Raw genomic sequence first — 22547 nt, 5'->3', positions numbered from 1 at the left:
AATTACCCAGAGCTTTCTCTCAAGCAATCAGGAATCGATCTTTTACAAGTGGTCATTCCTCCTCTATTTATAGGGAGGGTTACAGAGTGCATTCCCACATATTCCGGGAAGATATTTTGTATATCAATTCAAATAATGATATCAACTGCAATATCTCCTATATACATAGAAACGTCCCATAAGAATCGGGAATAAATAACAGACTATATAGTATCCCTTAAATATTGAGATTACACAACAATAAATATGTTCACACGTAATGGGCTATCCCAGGTGACTCATCAGGTCTTCGAGATCAATAATCGGCATTGTGACTGTCAAGACTTATGGAACTGTTACGAACTTGTCACCCAACTTCAGGACATGTTCGGAGTAGATAGATATTGTCGAAGCTATCACACCCGAGCTTGCACTTCCCAAGCTCAGCCTGTTTTATCTGAAGACAAACGGTAACAGATGTATCCCAGTGTCGTGCCATTCGAACTCAGAAAATATCCCGAGGTTACACATCTTCGAGGTCGTAGTTTTACTTCAGAGATTTTACAGCTGGACCAAAAGATGTTTTCATACGTTTCAAGCTCACACCTGACGAGCCCAGTTTTCGGGGCCATAACCTCTTGTCTCGAAATCTGGGTGTAACAATAAGTAACCAATCAAAATACATGTGGTTCAAATAATCTATCTATATATACCTATTTTTAACATTTTGAAAACACAAGGTCCAAAAGTTAAGTTTTTAAAATAAAGGGTCTAAACAGGTAATGGAATACATGTGGTTCGTCAAATAATCTATCTATATACCAATTTTTAACGTTTTGACAAACACATGATGTCCAAAAGTTAATTTTCTAAAATAAAGGGTCCAAACGGACAATTGGCTAAAATAGAAGGTTCAAAATGGTGTGAATCCTTACACAAAACATGTATTATATATAATTTACTTTTATAAAGAATTTTTAAGCTTCTAAATACATATATATGGTCCAAATGTTAATTTTTAAAAATAAAAGGTTAAAACGTGTAATTGGTCAAAATAGAGTGTTCAAATAATCGATTTATCTATTCTTATTTTTAACTTTTTGACAAAATAGGGGTTCTAAAAATTAATTTTTAAAACTAAAGGATAATCGACCAAAATAACCCTTACACAAAATATAAAAATTTCTTTATACATAGTTTAGTTTTTTTATAATAAACCATGCAAAGTGTATATGTAAATAAAAGTACACATACAACAAGCTATTTGAACTTTATTTTCAGCACTTTAATTATTCTCTATACAATAAACATCATCATAAAAAATAAAATAAAAAATGGGATCAAAACGTGCTCATGTGTCCATATAAGGAGCATGTTGTATGTGTATGATGAAAATGACCCCTACCATACAATCTCCCCCCAAAAATTAAAAATATATACTTTTTAAACCTTACAAAATACTACGGGAAGCATAGTTATAAAATAAAACAAACTGCTAATTTTAATTAAATTAAAATCTAAAACAACTTTTTTTTAAAATTGTATCTTTTTAAAATAACATTAGCCAAAACCTTTTTTTTTAAGAAAAAAAAAACAACAAAAAAATTGTCTTTTCTTATATTTAAAATCACAATTTTGAAAACTAAAAACAATGTCAAACACACCCTAAATTATTTTGTTTTTTTCTTCTTATAAACTAATAGTTTGCTAGTGAGGGTGGCACATGAAACTTTTTAGCATGTGTCTTAGTTTGGAAAGTGCCAAACGCACCAATAGGGAAAACTCAGCTAAAAAAGGAGGCTGAGAGAGAATAATTCATTATATAGTGAAAGGTCACAATACAGGGCAAAAGCAGGGGACGGATGGCACAAGGCCTACAAAATGGGACCACAATACAACAAATTCAAGCAAAAAGGCTATAACAGAATTGTCCTACATTTAGTAGTGCGTGCACCAGCACACTATCATAACAGAAATAATTAGCAGCCTAATTACATTGTTTAATCAATTATTAACGGTCTTTACTGGTAAATTACTTGAAAACATATATTTCGTTACTTATTATAAAGACCAAATAGATTATTGGGAAAGAGTTTCCCTTGCAAATATATGTAATCATAGTTTTTTTTGTCAAAAAAGAAAAAAGAAAAATTACATATTGGGAATTCTTTCAAAGAATTGTTTTCATTCCCATTTGCATCTAATCTGGTGGGTGTGCTTGAAATCATAGGTCAAGAGAAGGCTCCCACCCATTCTTTTCAAAACAAATCTCTCCACCAAAACATAACAACCAAACTTAGTCCAGTCATGAGCTTCTCCATGAAACTCCTCAGCTCTCTCTACAATCCCTTTTCTTTCATCCCCACTAATCCATCCAACCCGCTTCTGCTCCCACTTCATTCTTTCAACAATAGCCATATTCAATCCAATTCTATGATCTTTTTCCTCTATATTCTCATCACTCCAAAACCACACCACATTATTATACACATGTTTGTCATCCCAATTAGCTTTCCTCCCCATAACACGAACATCTTCCGTTTCAACGACAACATTCACTAACACCTATTTCTTGTGGTTTCCAATATTGTCACACTCGAAAACCCTAACCCATCTTTGCTCAAGTGTCATTTCATAGAACATGGATGTCTCCACCTGATCTTTTAGCTTCATAACCTCTTCCACGAACATGAAAGGACAATACCATTTTCCGACGACGACAGGCGCAGAAGAATCGCTAGACAGCGGGAAATTTAATGAGGGAAGAATGGTGCGAAGAGAAGAGTTTAGACCTTGAGCTTGGTGGTTTAGTTGGTAGTACTTTGGAGTTTCCATTTGAGCGGTCCAATACTTAAACCTTAGCATTTCAGGGGGAAATCCATCAGTAATAGACTTGGCTGTGAAACCACAATGATTCTTTTGGTTAATTATCTCAATTTGTTGATAAGTGTTCAAGGGATCTAATGACACTGAATTAACGTCTTGAACATATGGTCTGCCGAAACAAGATGTACCCATATCTATTTTTTTCGAGCATTTGATTGCCTTCCTACATATATAATAATTAAATGTCAATTAATAATATAACTAATGCCTTCCGCATACCAAAAAAAGAAGGCTCGAGAGACCAGCCCATAGGTTATCCCTACATCGTCTTATTTTTGTTTTTGTCAGAATTCTTTAATATTATGTTTTTTTATTTAAAAAATAATCATGTTTTATTACCACTGATATAATTTTAATTAATTTATAATATTTTTATTTTTGAAAATAAAACTAAAATAAAGTGTAATGAGATTTAAAAAAACATATTTTAAGTAGTCTCAACAAATAAAAAAATATTACCACAAACAAACAAAATATATAATAATTTAATTTAAAAATATATTAATTATAGTAAAACGAAAATTAAATGTCTTATTGAACTTTTTTTTTACCAAAATTGGATGTAATGTTAATTTTAGAAATCTTTGTTAAAAAAAGATTACTCTTTAAAGGAAATGATAATTGACGCGCCATCTTTTTTCTCTACTTTGATTAATAATTTATAATCCCTGACAAAAAAAATTAATAATTTATAATTAAATATTTTATTTTAGTAATAAATATACATAAATGTCTTTATAGAGTACTAAGAAATAGTTAAATTATAATTTTGAGCTCACCTCCAAAAAATTTAATATATTACTTATGTATATTTAAAAAAAAAATTACATTAGTTTTTACAAGCATAAAAATTGAATATTATGATTTTGAGTTACAATGAGATATTATGTTTATATTTATTCTAATTTTGAGTTTAGAAAATATAGTTAAAAATTGTGATTAAGAGTGTTGTTTATATTTATTATTTTAAATTAAGAGTGTTGTTTTATTTTTTTTCAATAATATATTGGTGGAAAAATAAAATTAATATATTTAGTAATATGGATAATTTTTTTAAAAATAACTAGAATATGTGCGGAAAGAAATTTTAAAAATTTATGAGAAGTTTTTTTTAGAAATAGGTGTGGAGAGAAAGAAAATAGAGATGTATTTATAGAGGCTTATTTTTTAAAACTTTTAAAAATATAAATAAGACTGATATATTTTTATTTATTTATTTATTTTTGTTTTTGTTTTTGTGACAAAAGACTGATATTCACCTAAAACTTAACAGACTAAAATATATATATTAAAAAAAAAATAATACATACACTCTGTTATAAGCAATAAAAATAAATAATAATGAAATATATCTAGACAATTATTATTTTTTAAAATTTTGTTTAAAAAAAATTGTTGCCCAAATTAGATTCTTGTTAAACTATTTCAATATTTCAGAATATAGTCAAATGTAAATATAGATAAACTAAAAAAAATGTATATATGATGAGTCAAAATTAATTTGTTGATCTTGAAAAAACGGATAAATATTCATACGTACATACCCTTTATTGGGGCCGTGAGACTCTATTGCGTAGTAGCGATTGGAGGATAGCGGTTGATTGAGAACTGGAATGAAAACGAAACCTCGAGAGAAGTCGCTGTCACTAATGTTGATAACTTTGTTCTGTGGGAAAGGCAAGTGGGAGATGTCGATGTTGTTGTTGCACAATCCACAGCAGCTGGTGGAACTCTCATACTCTAATCCATCATAGATTACCAGATAACCAGAATTTGGACCTTCAGGGGGCGCCAACGACAGTGCTTCCCTGTGCCTTGTATACAGGGACAGAGCCCTTGTTACGTACATTTTCCTCTCTAGATAAGAGTTTTAGCCCTGATCGTCTTCTCTCTTATCTCAATGTCTTTGATGACTTTTCTTTTAAAAAAAAAATGCCATAATGAAAAGTTGAATAATCTATGTCAATTGGTCTTTCTTTACTATTTTAGTTATATATTATTATTACTTGTTATTTAAGACTCTCAATTTGCAAGTACCTAGCTAGCTGGCCAGTTGACACTCGTTAATATTATATACTCTACATTCAAACTGACTATCCATCCCATGTGAAGGTTGAAGATACTATTCATATATACAAATTACATAATTGCAGTTTGGAAAGTCAAAAAGATAACCCTCCGGAAAGTGATGTTTAAATACTTATCGAATAAACTAATTCCTTCCATTTCAAAATATAAAGAATAAATTAATTCCAAATGGTATTTATATATATATATATTATATATATATAATGCATTTAATAGTTTTTCTCCACCACGGTTGTGCTACTCCACTAGATTAGCCTGCACCTCTATCAGTGTGGTCGCGCTAGGTACTCCCTGCAATCGCGTTTCTGTCCTTTTATCAAGTTTCCGAACCCATTTCAACTCCAATACATTCCAAAACCTTCAGAACCTAAAATAACACAAAAATAAGCGTAAAATTGCACAAAACAAACTGAATACTTAAAACATTATCTAAAAATACACACTAAAGCGAGCCTAAAACTCGTCTATCAAACTCCTCCAAACATAACATTTGCTTGCTCTCGAGCAAAGAACACAAACTCAACTAAAACCTAAAACCAACTAACACACGAATCAAGTCAACAATAACAACTCAAGCCTCAAAATTATGAATTCCATGCTCATATAATTCTCAGAAACTCCAGCCATTCACAATAATCCAAAAATTCAATCAAAATGCTTCTCTAACTTACTCAAATCTATTAAAATGTATGCTTACCTAATTAATGATCACTAAATAACATGTAATTGAATCAATTTATACTTGCTAATTTTTTTTCATGACAATCAACCAATTTCCTTATCCCATAAGCTTGCATTACTTACTACTCTCCACTAATGTAAACAACATGTGCTCAAGAATCAAAAGGTCTTTCAAAGTTTATAATGTCCAGCTTGGGTATAGGTAGATGAGAAAGAAATTTTAGGCTCAATTATACCATAAGCATATAAACCATACAAACCAAACTTTATTCTAACAAAACTTTCCTAAGTCCCTTAATCCTTTTTTTTCACTCACTACACCAAACACCCCTTTTCATAACATATGAATATAATAGGTAACACGTAGGAGGCAAGTTCAAGTGTTGGAAGGTTTTTCTTTCTCTCTCTCTCTCCTTCGGTGTCTACACCGAAGCTATGGCGAAAGGAGCGAAGGCAGCCGAAAAAACCAAATCGAAGCCGAAACCTAAGAAAACTGGTCCATCTTCTTCGGATAGGATCATTAAAACGAGATCAATGGATGACGTACTGGGAGTAAAAGAGTTGGAAGTTGATAATGAGAAGGAGCCGGACGAACAATGGGTGGAAAATCTATACTCTCCAGAAGAGACGGAGGAGTTGTTCAGAAAACGAAGTGAAATTCGACAAAACTTCTCTGATTGGGTAACGATAGCGAACCGCACGGCACAGGATGTAAGTTTGGGTAAGAAAATCTCTCCTCCAATCTTGCGTTCTAATATTGTTAAGAATTTGGAACACTGTTTTGCTGGACCTTCAACTGAGCTGGGGGATGTTCAAGGATCTATTGATTGTGAAAATGGTATGGGGCAGTCGAAGACCCAAGGTGATTGTCTGAATATATCTGGAAATGATGGTGTTCTGCAGCGAGATCCTACCCCTAAGGTGAAAATTAGTTTTGATGATATTGCTGAAGAGGTAAGCTACTGGCAGCCATCAATAGTCTGTTTTGTAATGGGAGTCAATCTGCCATTACATATACTTGATGGTTTTGCAAGAAGAATGTGGAAAGAGGCTGTGGTTAAGGTGGGTTTGATTGCTAAGGGGATCTTTATCATTAGATTCCAGAATATGGAGCAGAGAGATCAGGTCTTACAGGGAGGATACATTTTCTTTGATCGGAAACCAGTGGTTATGAAACCTTGGAACCCGATAGATGATTTCTCTAAGGATGACATTACTAGTGTGCCGACTTGGATTCAATTACAGGGTCTGGACATCAAGTATTGGGGGGAGAAATCCTTATTCAAGATAGTTGGGCAGATTGGTAAACCTCTACAAGTTGATAATATAACCAAGCACAGGGATAGATTGCTGCATCCTCGTGTGCTAATAGAGGTTGAGTTTGCTCAGGAATTCCCTAACTCAATTTCATTTACAGATGAGTTCGATCGGGATATTGAGTTGGAAGTGAAATATGAATGGCTACCTCTTGTTTGTTATAGCTGTTCCAGTTTGGGGCATGAGACTAAGCAGTGTAGGAAGAAGCTCACAGAGAAAGAAGCAGAGAAGCAACAATGGGTGCCTAAAGTAAAAGTGAATAACATGGAGAAATTGGTACCAAGTGTAGATAAGGAGGGTTTTCAAAGAGTTGAGAAAGGGAAAGGAATAGAAAAAGAAGTTATTCCAGTTAAGACTAAGGTGGCTAATAGGTTTGATATACTGAATAGTCAGGAGCAGGAGACTTTAATGTGTCTTAGGGAAGAGGGGGGAGATCCCTCTACTTCTAATGGATAAGATATTGTGTTGGAATGTTAAGGGGATCAATAGCCATCAAAAACATCGAGAAATCAAGCAATTGATTTGTTCAAGAAGAGCTGGGCTAGTGAGTCTCCTTGAGACGAAGGTTAAGAATAAAAACATGGGTTCTCTATACTCTAATCTTTTTTCGAATTGGTGTTTTACAAATAATAATCCTTGGCTTGATAAAGCGAGGATAGTTGTTGCATGGCTGCCAAGTTTGTTTACTGTTAATATTAGCTTATGTACAGCTCAAGTAATCCACTGTGTTGTGCACCCAAGACAGAAACAAGACAGATTTGAGGTTACATTTGTGTATGGATTTAATGAAGATAAGAAGAGAGCCCAGCTTTGGATGGACTTGGAAGAGATTTCAATGCAAATTCAGGGGCCTTGGATAGTTATGGGGGATTTTAATGATATTCTATTTAGCAATGAAAGAGTGGGAAAAGGATCTACTAAAAGTCCTACTCAAGATTTTCGAGATTGTGTGGAAAAGTGTAACTTGGAAGACCTGAAATACTCTGGGATTTTTTATACCTGGAATAATAAGCAAAAGCCAGAGGATCGAGTTTTCTCTAAGCTAGATAGAGCCTTAGTTAATCCTCAATGGACAGATTGCTTTCAGTATTCGGAGGCTAACTTTTTACCTGAGGGATGCTTTGATCACAACCCCATATTGGTCTCTCTTTATCAGGATGTGATTAGTGGCAGGAAACCATTTCGATATTTTCGAATGTGGAAGGATGCAGATGATTTTGATGAGCGAATTGCTAAGAGTTGGCAGGAAGGAGTTGAAGGCACGGAGATGTATAAGCTGACAGTAAAACTTAAACGCTTAAAAAAAATTCTTAAGTGCATTAATAAGGAAGGTTTTCATGAGATTCACAAAGCAGAAATGATAGCAAAGGAGGAATTGGTGGTTTTGCAGGAAGCAGTGAATAAAGATCCCCAAAACTCTCGTTTACAGAATGAGGAACAAGTGGCTCGGGACAAATATGCTAAAGTATACAAGGCTTATTCTCTCTTCTTAGCTCAGAAAGCAAAAGTTTCTTGGGCTAAAAATGGAGATGAAAACACAGCAATATTCCATGCTTCACTGAGGGCAAGGAGAATTCATAACATAATTTTTTCAATAGAGGATGCGCAGGGGGTCTGGTGTGATACTCCTCTTACTGTTCAGGAAGCTTTTTTACAGTACTATCATCACCTCCTTGGATCTGAGATGCAGAACAGACATCGGGTGAAGAATTGTATAATCAACCTTGGGCCAAAAGTTTCTGAGGTGCATTCCAGCAGACTTGAAACCGAGTACACAACTCAGGAGATCAAAGAAGCTATTTTCTCTATCCCTGGTTTGAAGGCTCCAGGTCCAGATGGTTTTGGAAGTTGTTTCTATCAAGATAATTGGGAATTGGTTGGTTCAGATGTGGTATCTGCTGTTCTGTCCTTTTTGAGATCAGGAAAAATTCTTAAGGCAATTAATACAACTACCATTACTCTTATTCCTAAGAGCAGTTGTCCGCGAAGTGTGAGTGATTTTCGGTCTATCTCGTGTTGCAATGTGATATATAAGGCTGCATCGAAAGTGATTTGCGTGAGATTGAGACAAATTTTGCCTGATTTAATTGCTTAGAACCAGGGGGTTTTGTACATGGAAGATATATTGCCCATAATATCATGGTTTGTCAGGATTTGGTGAGATTATATGGGCGGAGCAATTGCAAACCTAGCTGTATGATAAAAATTGACTTAAGGAAAGCTTATGACACAATAGAATGGGGGTTCATTGAAGAGATGCTCAAGGCTTTTGAGTTTCCTCAATCTTTTTCAGATTTAATAATGGCATGTGTAACAACTCCCAAATTTCCCTTGCTTCTCAATGGCTCTTTACAAGGGTTCTTTGCATCAAAAAGAGGACTTAGACAAGGAGATCCCATCTCCCCCTTGTTGTTTGTGCTTGGGTTGGAGTACTTGTCCCGAATTATGAGAAAGGTGGGGTCATTACCTGGATTCAAGTACCATAATAAATGTTCAAATCTGAAGTTGAATCACTTATGTTTTGCGGACGACCTCCTTATCTTTTGCAATGGAGATTTTGTCTCAATAATGCTTATGTTGAGGGGTTTGAAGTTGTTCTCTTCTTCTTCGAGTTTGCTTCCTAATGCTGAGAAAACTGCTATCTACTGTCATGGAATATCTGATGCTATTGTAGATAGGGTGCTGGCAGCTTCTGGATTCACTCGAAGTCACCTGCCTTTCAGGTACCTCGGGATACCTATATGCTCTAAACGAATTTCTGCAGCAGATTGTCAATGCATCTTGGAGAAGATGACTAGTAGGATTCGTTCTTGGAGCACTCGGAATCTATCTTATATGGGGAGAGTGACCTTGATCAATTCAGTCCTCATCTCAATTCATTCATATTGGGCTCAGATAATGATTCTACCAAAGAAATTGATTAAAGATGTTGAAGCAATTTGTAGGGCTTTTCTTTGGAAAGGTATCTCAGACTCCCATATACCAGGATTGATTGCTTGGGAGTATACTTGCTCATCAAGGGCGGCTGGTGGACTGGGCTTTCGGCGATTACATGATTGGAATTTAGCTGCCATGGGAAAGTATGTTTGGGCAATTGCCAAAAAGAAAGATAACCTGTTTGCCAAGTGGATTAATAGTGTTTATCTGATGGATAAGAATTGGTGGGATTACAAGTGTCCCTCTGATTGTAGTTGGTACTGGAAGCGCTTAGTAGCTGTGAAGGATTGCCTTAAAGCAAAAATCTCTTCTGATTCATTCTTATCACAGAGATATCATATAAAACTTGGTGTAAATCTGCTGGTTTCTCCTGAAGTCCGTGTCCCATGGAGGAAATTTTTTTGGGATAGATTTATCTCTCCCAAACATCGATTTATCATGTGGTTAGTCATGTGGGAACGTCTGCACATAAAGAATCGAATAGCTAGATATAATTCTAATATTGATCTGGTTTGTTTGCTGTGTGGAGCAGAGAATGAAGACATAGACCATCTCTTTTTCAAGTGTACATACAGCAAGAGGTGTTTAGAGGCTATCAAAGGCTGGCTTCATTGGAATGCACAGTCCATCAATCTCCACATGCTCCTGCATTGATTTCTCATGCCAAGCATGTATCGAGTACATATAAAAGTATATTCTTCTCCTGTCTTGCTGCGACAGTGTACCATCTTTGGAGAGTAAGAAATGATGTGCTTTGGAATCAAAAGTTGTGGCAAGTGCATCATACAGTTAGTAGAATTCAAAGTGATTGTAAATTTCGATTGCTTAGTGTATTTCCTTGTAAAGCTTCTAGGAAAGACAGAGTTTTTTTTACCAGGTTGCTTTGATCTGTAATAGTCAAATATCAGGGATGATTGGTCTGGTCTGTTAACCCGGTTGAGTGCTGTGGGTTATTGTATATGTATTGGGTGTACAAGTGGTGGCTGTATTGGTTTGTTTTTTGAGTAATACAATGGCTTATTCATCAAAAAAAAAACATATGAATATAATACTAATGAAAAAGTATTATGATATATATATGTGGCAAAGTAAAAAAAAACGGCAGTATAATTTTGGGAGCCCGCGCTACGCTATAACTTGTAAAAGTTATATTTTTATCCTAATTCTTTTTATTTACATTGTTTGACTAAGTCTGAGAATGACTCCTCTTCTCTGTTCATCTTTGCCTATAGCTTCTGGGATCGACTTCTCCGTTCATTCGCCTATAACTACTGGGATCGACTTCTGTGTTCATTCGCAATCTTCGCCAAAAGTTAATCATTGTTCGACTCCTCCGTTCATCTTCGCCTACGATGTCTCCAAAGTCAGTCCATTGTTCTGAGTACAACTTCGGCTTTTTGACATTTCCAATCGTTCGGCTTTGTCTTCGATGTTCCAATCGTCTACAGAGTATGTTCTTGATTCTAACAGTGTGTGTTTGTGATATTGTTTCATAAAACCCTATTTTTGATTTTCCCCTTTCCCTCTTTAGCACCCCAAAGCCTTAACGTCCCTGTGTTCTTCTACGCTTATAGTTTCAGTTTTATATATATAAATAAATCGTTAGTTCAGTTTTCTAAAGCATCTTATTTTGTTATTAATTTGTCATGATATATGCAAGAATTATACTGGTGACTTGAGCTGGAGTAGCATGGACCTATTTTTACATAATTGTATTTGATAAAATAGGCATAATCATTTTGTGAAGGTTTATGTTTTGTTTGGACAGGGCTGATACTAGGTGGCTATATGAAGCAATAGCGTGATATGCTTGGTTTAATGTAAGTCATTTTGTTTTATTTTTATGCATTAACTGTGTGAGTGTGATGGTGGTTTTGAATGTTAATATTTTAATATGCTTTTCTAAAGAACTCAGTTGGAAAAAATACAAAAGAAAAGGGTACAAATTCTAGCAAAAGGAAAGGGAATAGATCAATATGGTTTTTGTTAGTTTTAAACACACTTTTATTCTTGAGAAAATGTAGAAAATAATGATCAATAGAGGTGGCAGAGAGTTGAGAGACAGTGGGACATGAAATTTTCACCCTAATGACAAAAAAAAATACTATTCTTTTTCTTAAATTATAAAGTTTAATACTATAATATCAAGTTAAAGTATTGTTTATAAGGTTTACCTCAGTAAGAGATAATTTTTGAAAGGCTGCTATATCTTTCTTACTAGCAAGGGCCATAGCTTTGCTAAAAAAAACGGTTTTGGTAATAGCAGGCATTCTATAGTCATAAAAATTTGTCCTTTAATATCTCTCATTTGTCTCTTTTCTTCAGCCAAGCTCTTACAACCGTGGATCACTTGATATTGCAATTTCTAGAGTGGTTTCAATATTGACCAAACACAAAATTGTAAATTTAAATATGAAGTAAAGAATTAGATAAGAAATAAAAGGGTAAAGGGGGATGTAAACTAATATATACATGGTTCTAGTTCATAATGCTTTCTCTTTTCCACTGATAACAAGCTCCACTCCATAGCTCCTGTCTCATTTCTTTGGTAAATAATAAAAATAATGGCAGATTTAATTCAAATAAAACTCTGGGTACTATTGAATTCAGAGTCAAAGTATGTATTATAACATGTTATGAGATTGAAATATTTTGTCTCCCTGAAACAACCAGAAGTGTTATATCTATTTTAAAGAAATCAAGAATAAGGTCCTTCGTGGCTTGACAAATTTTTTTCACCCTTATCTTTCCCTCTCTTGCTTCCCCAGCCTTGTCTGATCTTGTTCATAATAGGCCCCTGTACATTAGACAAATATATGTCTATATATATAAATATGCTTTATCGAAAGAAACTCTAGTGAAGTTAAATGGCGCTAGAATGTTACAGTAACAAAGATATTCATTGTGAATATTTTTTTATGTAGCCATAGCAGGCATAGCTGCATATAACAACCACAAGCTAAAAAAAGAAGCTTCTGGACACACCACTGAAGCTGTTGAACGCACCACTGATGATACAAAAAATGTTGCTGAGTCTGTACCACTGACCACATACGTGGGTCCCAACAAGTAGAACTACATTAGGAGCAGTCTTCCAAGTTAGGGTATGTCTAACAAAATCCATTCTCACAAAGTACATGTTTTTATTTTGACTGAGGGAGAAGAGGTTGGTATTTAAGAGAGGAGCTTCCATTGTAAGATTTAGTAGTTTACTTACTCTTCTTTTATGCATGTCACTTTAAATAAGTATATCTTTATCTTTCTACTACTTGTGAGGTGTGCATTTTTGCTTAAATATGAGGATGAGATACTACCAGAATGAGATATGGGAATTTTATTTCCATCACCTATAGTTAGCATTTTCTTACCATCATATTTTGATTTTTGAGACAAATTATCCACATTCAAGGTTGTATGATTGCTTGCTCCACTATCCATAAACCATGCATCATTGTTGATTACTTTTGGTGATGCCGTAAAAGCCGAGTGATTTCCGTTGTGTTGATTTTTAGCTCCATTTGTTTCATTCCCAGTATAGGATTCATCAAACCTATTGTAACATGCTACAGCAGAGTGTCCAAACTTTCCACAAATCTGACAAGTGGGTCTCAAACCACCAAACCTTCCTCTTCCTCTAGCACGATTTCCTCCACCTCTGTTTCCTCCATTGTTGTCATATCTATTGCTATTTTGTTGCTCACCATAACTCTGACCTCTGCCCATAGCCTGGATATTTTGTGGCTATGTTTGCTGTTGGACTTTGTGGTGGTGCTACAACTTTGTTTGCTGCATTTATGGCCTGTAGTCGCTCGAGTTTGCTATCAAAACTCAGCAAAATGTCTTGTAATTCCTGCCAGGAAGTGCTAAATCTAGCTTCAACTTGAACCACTACAGTTAGATAATCATAATCAAGTCCCGATAAAACATTAGCCACAAGTTATGACTTAGGATAAGGGTCCCTAGCCAAATACTCATCCATCTTTGCCTTCGAATGAGCACCATATAAGTTTTAAATATTACTATTTGATTAGAACCCTATTTTACTCTTAAGTATATATATTAAGAGAAAATACAAACAAGGAAAAATTATGTATATTTTGTAATGAAGGTTCAGCTATGAATTTATCCTATTATTGAATTTTCATTGAATATTATGATTAAATAACTCTTTGCACACAAAATATGTACATATGAACTATTCAAAAAATATGGATACATACTTTGCAAAAAGTTATTTAGCCATAAAATGACTGCATAGAGGGAACCTGAGTTTGTGATACGCGGTTCCTAATTGTCCTGTTAACTTTGTTCTAGTTGTTTTGTATATTAAAGCCTTATTATCTCTCTTTAAAACTTACATGAATACATTTTTACATTCTGATACCATCTTTACCTCACACGCTTGCTTAAATTTCTGGGTGCTCCTTGGACTTAGATCTCAACAGATTACACTAGTTCTTTGTCACTCACTGAATTAGCTTACATAACTAACTCTTGAGAGGTTCATAATACACCCTTACCAAAGAGCCTCTTCCACAGCTTTAGTGGCAGCTATGATTATGGCAGTGAAAACATTTGATAACTACTGAATTTAAATTGGATTTTTTTTGTCGATAATAGATACTTGTGACAAACTTTGAATTCTTTAGATTTGAGGGTAACCTGAAGTATCTTCAACATAAAAGTTTTTAGAGTGTAACTCATGGCTTTGACAACATGAGCATTCTTTTCAACCTCTTCCTCCATATGTCATGTTGCATTTTGCCTTCTAAAATACTCTATGTTAAAATAAAGACCAGCCAACAAGGCATATGTTTAGATGTTATATTATATACATACATATATATCCCTCTTCCCCCATAAGTGCATGTGGAACATAGCCCAACAGTACTGATGCACATTTTTCTTAATTCCTTCTTTTCTTTATATTGGGTAAATAACAAGGTGTTGATCCTCTCTCTCACACACATATTATATATATAGCTAAATTTTGCAAAATAAAATGATTGAAACTTTATATGAGGTGTTAGGTGTCAAAATTTAGATAGGAGTAAAATAGTACTACAACAAAATTAGTGTGGCTTTATCAAATGGGGATAATTAGTTATTGGTGCCAGTTAAATTAATTAAAACTCATCTACTTACTGACCATTGTGTAATTTCTTTCCCCATTTGTCTTGTTAAACTGTGTAAATTGATGGTAGTTTCTTCTGGTTTATAGAAGATCTATCTAGCTTATATAATTCTTTTTCTCACTCACACTTTCCCTGTTTTTACTCAGTTTTTCTTTAAATTTGACTATAATAATACCAAATTTCCTCCTTTGAATGTTTGGTGATTTCAGAGTCCAGATGGTGATATTATAGATTGTGTTTTGTCTCATCAACAACCAGCTTTTGACCACCCTCAGTTGAAGGGACGAAAGCCATTGATAATACCAATAATTCAATTTCAAGATTTATATAAATTGAAGTGATAAATTGTTTGAATATTGATTGAATATTACATATTGTGTAGGATCCACCAGATAGGCCAAAAGCTCATAAAGATCATCCTAATAGTATGGACTCAGAAAATTATCAGTCATGGAGCTTGTCAGGTGAATCATGTCCAGGAAGTCTCTTTTTCCATCTCTATTTTGTTTTTGCATTTCACTCTCATTCTCTCTATTTTAGTCTCTTTCTCATATTCCTTTTCCTTCTTTAAAATATATGTGTGAAAAGGAGGACAAAAACTCCTTTCATGAACTCAAAACATTTGAGGCATTTGAATTGTCTGACTTGTTTACCGCAACACCTATATTAAGTTTCTGGTCTTAGTTGGTCACAAACACTTCCCTGGCATAGCATGTATGTGTTTGTATTTTTTTTTTTAATTCTTTCCATTTTATTTATGTTACTTCTGGAGATATCCCTTGTTACTCTAGTCTGGTAGCTTTTTTGCTATTATATATATGTTTTGGAATGGTTTTTTTGTATTGGTTTTGGTAATTTTGTAATGGATTGGGCAAGAATGACGAATCAATTAGATGCGTGAAAGGAGAACTCTTTATTGAACTCAACTTTGAGGCATTTGAATTGTCTGACACAAGCCTGTCACAACCATCCTCGCCATATAAATGTCTATACATTAGAGCTATAGGGAGTATCTCAATGAGTCAGATGTAAGTTATTTTAGTTTATCTAGGTTCCTATGTAATAAGTTGAACTATGTTAGTAAACACTACACTGTACTATATCAGCATAATTGACTGCGAATATGTATCACTGTTTTGTAATTACTTGTTAGTGCCCAAATAACTTAAGGTCTAGAGTTTAGTACCTGTTTGAGCTCCATATTCTATTACACCTCTCCTTTAAATGAGATATGAGATTCGATGGATCTACCCTAGAAATAATAGTATCATTCTAAATGCTTTTGTAACTCAAATCTCCCAAACTTTTAACATGTTGTCTCAGTAATTAAGCACCTGAACCAGAGATGTCTTTAGGGTGAAATTGAGGCCCCTTTAACCTGAAAATGTTAATGCTTGTTTACTGTAATATGTATCTATTCACTGTGTGATAGCATTATTTTGAATTTTGAAGTATGTTCATCTGGTATTGCTTGCTTAGGTCTTATATTGTATACAATTTTATTATTTGATTCATATTATTTAATTTTTTAAAGCATATACCTTACATTTTATCTGCTATTGCAGGAGAAAAATGTCTCTTTCTCCATCAATTGGAGGAGAAAATGATACTTAATTTTGAAAGCTTTGTGTTGGGCAGCTGTAGAATATTTTGTGCTGAAAGTACTAACTTTTCAATATGTTGAATATTTAAGACTACTTGAATACTTAAAGAACATTTTGTTGTTGATGACAGTGTTGAATGTTTTAAACTAATTTGTGGATTGTTAATACAATGTTGAATGTTTTTACTTTTTGTTATTTGAAAATCAAGTTCATTTGATGATGCTAGTATATATTAGAAAGCTAATTTTAATTATATAAAAAAATTAAAATATAATAGAATAAATTAGTGTTATATAAATGAATATATAATGAGAATTTAAACTTATCTAAATATTAAAATAATACGAAAATTGTGTTATAATATCTATTACAATAACACTTTTTATGTAAAGAATTTTGTTATGCAAAATTCATTATATAACACAAATAATGTGTTATACTAAAGTGTAGTATAACACAAAAAATGTGTTATACTAAAGTGTAGTATAACACAAATTTATAAGTATTGAAATGTGTTATATAATCGACTATAAATAATATAATTAAACACTTATCTAATTATTAAAATAATACAGAAAGTGTGTTATCGTTGACAGTATTATAACACATCAGTATAACAATGATAAAGTGTTATGTAAAGTACCCTGACCTACGATAACATAGTCGATCTTAACACATCAAAAAGTGTTATGGTATGTTTTGATAACACATTTTTGGTGTTATCAAAAGCAGTTTTTCTTGTAGTGCATAAAGGAACTAAGAATAGGAATACCTTTGAAATTACTATACCCGAACTACACCTCGATAACAATAAACACACTATGAACCTTACTTCCCAAGTGTTAGCTTATAATTGCTAACCCCAAGAGTTTAACACTCTAAAGTAAACCTAGCAGCTTGTAGGCTCTGAACTCAGCTTAAAGAATGAAGAAATGGATGGGTACTATGTACTATTTATAGAGTTCAAGAATGAAAAGATCTTCATTTATCTTGAATAAAATAATGGCTTTTTAATTGAAAGATATTTGAAAAATCGTTCAGCAGAAGCTGAAGACTCGGTCAAGAAGATTCTGGCTTATCAAGAGGTTTATGGAATAAGATGAGCACGGTTTCAAAATCATTTGAAAATGAAGCCCTAGAGCCGATATATCGCCTGGGCTCATATTCTTGAGGCTCGTCGAAATGGTCATTCGAAGTTACGTGTTTTTCGTATCCCTGTGTGGCGATATATTGCCCCCTAGAGCTGCGATATATCGGCATACGCTGAAATATTATACACGTAATTATACTTTTTCAGCATAATTTGAATTGAGTAAATAGCTTTGACTGAGTCTAATAGCGATTTCAAAGCTGCTGGCAGACTCTGGGATTTTCAAATATTACTCTTAATAAACTATTCCTCAAAAATACTTAATTTCTCATTAAACATACACATGACAAGTGTCATTATCTTATTGGGTCTATCTAAACCTTATAGTATAATAAATATCATCTTCATAATCAGTCATATTAATCAAACCTTAGGTTATAATTAATATTCTTAAACTATAGGTTAAACTTATAAAAGCTACAAGTGTTGCTACGAGTGTCCAACTAAGTCCCGGCTTGAACCAAAATCCACAGTCATAAACATACTACAACTACTACTAGATATTACTATTACTACTACTATCTTGCTAGCTAAGTAAAGTTCTTGGACTCTACAATTCTCCCTTACTAAAAATAATTTCGTCCTCGAAATTTACTTACCAAATAATTCAGGATACCGGCCTTGCAAGTCCTCCTCCAACTCCTACGTTGCCTCCTGTTCAGAACTATTACTCCATAGGACTTTGACTATCGGAATATTCTTGGACCGTAACTGCTTCACTCCTCTATCTAGGATGCTAACCGCTTGTTCCTCGTAACTCAAGTCTTTCTGGAGTGCTATCGTATCGTACTTGAGGATGTGAGATGGGTCTGACACATACTTGCGTAGCATTGAGATGTGGAACACATTGTGACTATCTGCTAGGGCTGGCAGTAGGGCTAATCTATACGCAACTACTCCCACTTTGTCCAATATCTCAAAAAGACCTATAAAATGGGGACTAAGCTTGCCTTTCTTCCCAAACCGCCTTACACCTTTCATAGGAGATATCTTCAAGAAGACTTGATCTCCAACTTTGAATTCCACATTGCGTCGCTTGGCATCCGCATAGCTTTTCTAACGGCTTTAAGCAGCAAGCATACACTGTCTAATCAACACTACTGCTTCTTGAGCTTTCCTAACAGCTTCGGGACCGAGAAGCTGCCTTTCTCCTACCTCGTCCCAGTGTAGCGGTGATCGACACCTTCTTCCATAAAGTAACTCATAAGGTGCCATCCCGATCATTGACTGGTAGCTATTGTTGTAGGAGAACTCTATCAGCGGTAAGTACTTATTCCATGATCCTCCGAAATCAAGTACACAAGCGCGTAGCATATCCTCTAAAATATGTATCGTACGCTCGGACTGACCGTCTGTCTGAGGATGAAAAGTTGTACTAAGACTTAACTTAGTACCCATGGCTTGTTGTAAACTTCCCCAAAATCTCGATGTATACACCGATCCTCTATCCGACACTATTGTCTTGGGGATTCCATGCAACTTTACTATCTCTTGGACATAGATGTCTTCATATTGGTCCGCTGTGTATGAAGTCTTAACAGGCAGAAAATGAGCGGACTTGATTAGTCTATCTATTACTACCCAAGCTGAATCATGTTGCTTACTTGTTCGTAGCAAACCTGTCACGAAATCCATAGCTATATCGTCCCACTTCCATTCTGGTACGCTAAGCGGTTGCAATAAGCCTGTAGGCCGCTGATGTTCTGCTTTCACTTGCTGGCATACTAGACACTTAGACACAAATTCCACTATGTCCTTCTTCATCCCTGGCCACCAATACATTGCCTTGATGTTGTGTGTCATCTTGGTCGACCCTGGGTGAACTGAGTACGGGGTACTATGTGCTTCTTCTAGAATCGTCATCTTGATCCTTTCATCATTTGGCACGCATACCCGATCCTTATATCTCAATAATCCTTGACTTGATATTGAGAAATATGTGGCCTTGCCTTCTCTGACTGCATCCATATGTGCCACTAGTGTGTCGTCATGCCTTTGCCCAATTTGTATATCTTCTAGTAGATTTGACTGGATAGACAAGTTAGCCAGCTTGCCGACAATTACTTCTATTCTGGCATTGATCAGCTCCTACTGCAACGGCTTTTCTATTCCTGCTAGTGCTGCTAAACTTCCATAACTCTTCCTACTTAGCGTATCGGCAACTACATTTGCCTTTCCCGGGTTGTATAGGATTTCGCAGTCGTAATCCTTTACTAACTCTAACCACTTGTGCTGCCTCATATTGAGCTCCTTCTGAGTGAAGAAGTACTTTAAACTTTTGTGGTCTGTATAAATCTCGCACCGTTCTCCGTAAAGATAATTGCACCAGATTTTCAACGCAAAGACCACTGCTGCCAACTCCATATCGTGAGTTGGGTAGCGTTGTTCGTGTTCCTTCAGTTGTCATGAGGCGTAGGCTATCACCTTGTCATCTTGCATCAGCACACAACCCAACCCTTGCTTCGACGCATCGCAGTAAACTACAAACTTGTCGCTGGGTGTCGGTACACAGAGTACTGGTGATGAGCACAGCTTGTCCTTAAGCAATTGGAAGCTTTCTTCACATCTACCATTCCAGTTGAATCTTTGCTGTTTCCAAGTCAGGTTGGTGAGCAGAGTGGCTATCTTAGAAAAGCCCTCTATGAACCTCCTATAATAACCTGCTAATCCCAGAAAGCTTCTTACTTTGGATGCGCTCTTTGGTCTTGTCCAATCCTTCGCGGCCTCTACCTTTGATGGGTCTAATGCAACTCCGTCCTTGGATATAATGTGCCCGAGGAACGCCACTTTCGAAATCCAAAACTCGCATTTCTTGAACTTGGCGTAGATTTGATGCTCCTTTAGTCGCGTTAGGATTAACCTCAAGTGTTCCTCGTGCTTGACTTCACCCTTGGATTATACTAAGATGTTGTCGATGAATACTACGACGAATTTATCCAAGTAGTCCTTGAAGACCCTATTCATTAAGTCCATAAACGCGGCTGGAGCATTGGTAAGACCGAAAGACATAACTAAGAACTCGTAATGCCCATAACGAGTTTTGAAAGCTGTCTTAGGAATATCCTCTCCCCGCACCTTGAGCTGATGGTACCCGAACCGTAAATCAATCTTTGAAAATACGGTCGCACCTTGGAGTTGATCAAACAAGTCGTCAATCCAAGGTAGCGGGTACTTATTCTTAATTGTTACCTTATTAAGCTCATGGTAGTCTATACACATTCGCATGCTGCCGTCCTTCTTCTTCACAAATAGAATCGGTGTTCCCCTTGGCGAATGGCTTGGTCTAATAAAACCCAAATCCGATAGGTACCATCCGATATGGTGCCTTGGAGATAGGCTCGGTGCCCGGTACTAATTCTATCGTGAAGTAAATTTCCTGAGTCGGCGGCAACCCTGGTAAGTCATTGGGAAATACTTCTGGGAATTCTCGTACAATGCGGACGTCTCCAACCTTAAGCGGTGTTTCTTTTACTACGTCTGTGATGCTGGCTAAGAATGCTTGACATCCTTTTTCTATCATCCTTTGAGCTTTAAGAGATGATATTAACGGTGTGCGTAGTCCTGAAACTTGTCCCATGAAACATAATCTCTGGCCGTAAGGAGTCTCGAACATCACCTTCTTGCGTTTGCAGTAGATGGTCGCGCCATGCCGTGCTAGCTAGTCCATGCCTAGTATCACGTCGAAGTCCTTGATCTCCAGTTCTATCAGGTCTCCTTCTAGTTCTACGTCTTCAATCTTGATCGGTACGCCTCGTACTATCCGTGATGATAGAACTACTTTGCCCGAAGGCAACTCGGTTACAAACCTAGTTCTAAATCTTTCACAAGGTTTGTCTAGTTTTTCTATCATTCCTAGAGAGATATACGAATGAGTGGCTCCCGAATAAAATAATACAGAACATATATTATCGATGATAGAAACCTGACATGTGACCACCTTATTGCTAGCATCAGCCTCTCCTTGGGTTAAGGCAAAAACCCTGGTAGGAACCATCTTATCTTCCTTTTTTCCCTTCTGTCTTGAGCTGAGGACATTCTTTCTTTTGGTGTCCTTCTAGACCACAGTTGTAACATCCTTTGGTGTTTGCCCAACATTCCCCAAGATGTTTCCTTTGGCACTTAGCGCATGGTGGGTATTCTACATAACCCGGCCTACTACCTCCATTATTTGTCTATGCCCTTTTATCGTTGTTGGACTGCTTATTGTCAGGATGCCTTCTTTTCTGACCGTTATTGTTGTTGCTGGACTGATAGTTGTTGTGGCTATGGTGGTTGTTGTTCCGACTAGTCTGAGGTTGATTCTGTTGTCTAGGCTCAGGCTTATTGGCTTCTTCTTTACTAACATTAGCCTGCAACCTTTCTACTTCTATTGCCGTCTCTAGAACATTGGCATAAGCAGTATTTCCTGGGTTTGCTAACTTAACCCCTAGCTTGATCTTCGGTCGAAGTCCTCTAACGAACTTAGACACCCTCAGATAGTCAGTTGGAACCATTTCCTGTGTGAACTTAGCTAATCGGTCGAACTGCCGAGCATACTCTGCCACTGATAAATTTCCTTACTTCAAGCCAGCGAACTCCTCTACTCTTGAAGCGAGTACAACCGAATTATAATACTTCTTGTGGAACAGCTCCACAAATCGGGTCCAAGTCATAATGGCAACATCATGCGTCTGCTGGACTAAGTCCCACCATATCCTTGTGTCCTTCTTGAGCAGAGACGAAATGCAGGATATGCGATCCGCATTGCCTAGATTCATGTGTGTCAAGATT

General features: G+C 35.6%; 3 protein-coding genes and 1 pseudogene across 3 annotated transcripts; 3 read left to right on the top strand and 1 right to left on the bottom strand.

Moving 5' to 3' along the window:
- Positions 1-2118: 2118 nt before the first annotated feature.
- LOC133821075 (uncharacterized) lies at positions 2119-4786 on the bottom strand. Its single transcript, XM_062253585.1, has 2 exons — positions 4410-4786; positions 2119-3028 (listed from the first exon to the last, which is right to left on the bottom strand). Exons 1-2 carry the CDS (start codon positions 4712-4714, stop codon positions 2545-2547), a joined length of 789 nt encoding a protein of 262 aa, XP_062109569.1. The 5' UTR covers positions 4715-4786; the 3' UTR covers positions 2119-2544.
- A 2745-nt stretch (positions 4787-7531) lies between these two features.
- Positions 7532-9046, top strand: LOC133824003 (uncharacterized). The gene has a single exon (XM_062256864.1). The coding sequence runs from the start codon at positions 7532-7534 to the stop codon at positions 9044-9046; it is 1515 nt and encodes a 504-aa protein (XP_062112848.1).
- A 44-nt stretch (positions 9047-9090) lies between these two features.
- Positions 9091-10542, top strand: LOC133824002 (uncharacterized). Its single transcript, XM_062256863.1, has one exon. The coding sequence runs from the start codon at positions 9091-9093 to the stop codon at positions 10540-10542; it is 1452 nt and encodes a 483-aa protein (XP_062112847.1).
- Positions 10543-15888: 5346 nt separating this feature from the next.
- LOC133828420 (small nucleolar RNA Z266) lies at positions 15889-15985 on the top strand (annotated as a pseudogene).
- The last annotated feature ends 6562 nt before the right edge of the window (positions 15986-22547 follow it).

The sequence above is a fragment of the Humulus lupulus genome, chromosome 3 (assembly GCF_963169125.1).
Source record: "Humulus lupulus chromosome 3, drHumLupu1.1, whole genome shotgun sequence".
Taxonomy (NCBI): Eukaryota; Viridiplantae; Streptophyta; class Magnoliopsida; order Rosales; family Cannabaceae; genus Humulus; species Humulus lupulus.
This window is presented reverse-complemented; position numbering and strand designations above follow the sequence as displayed.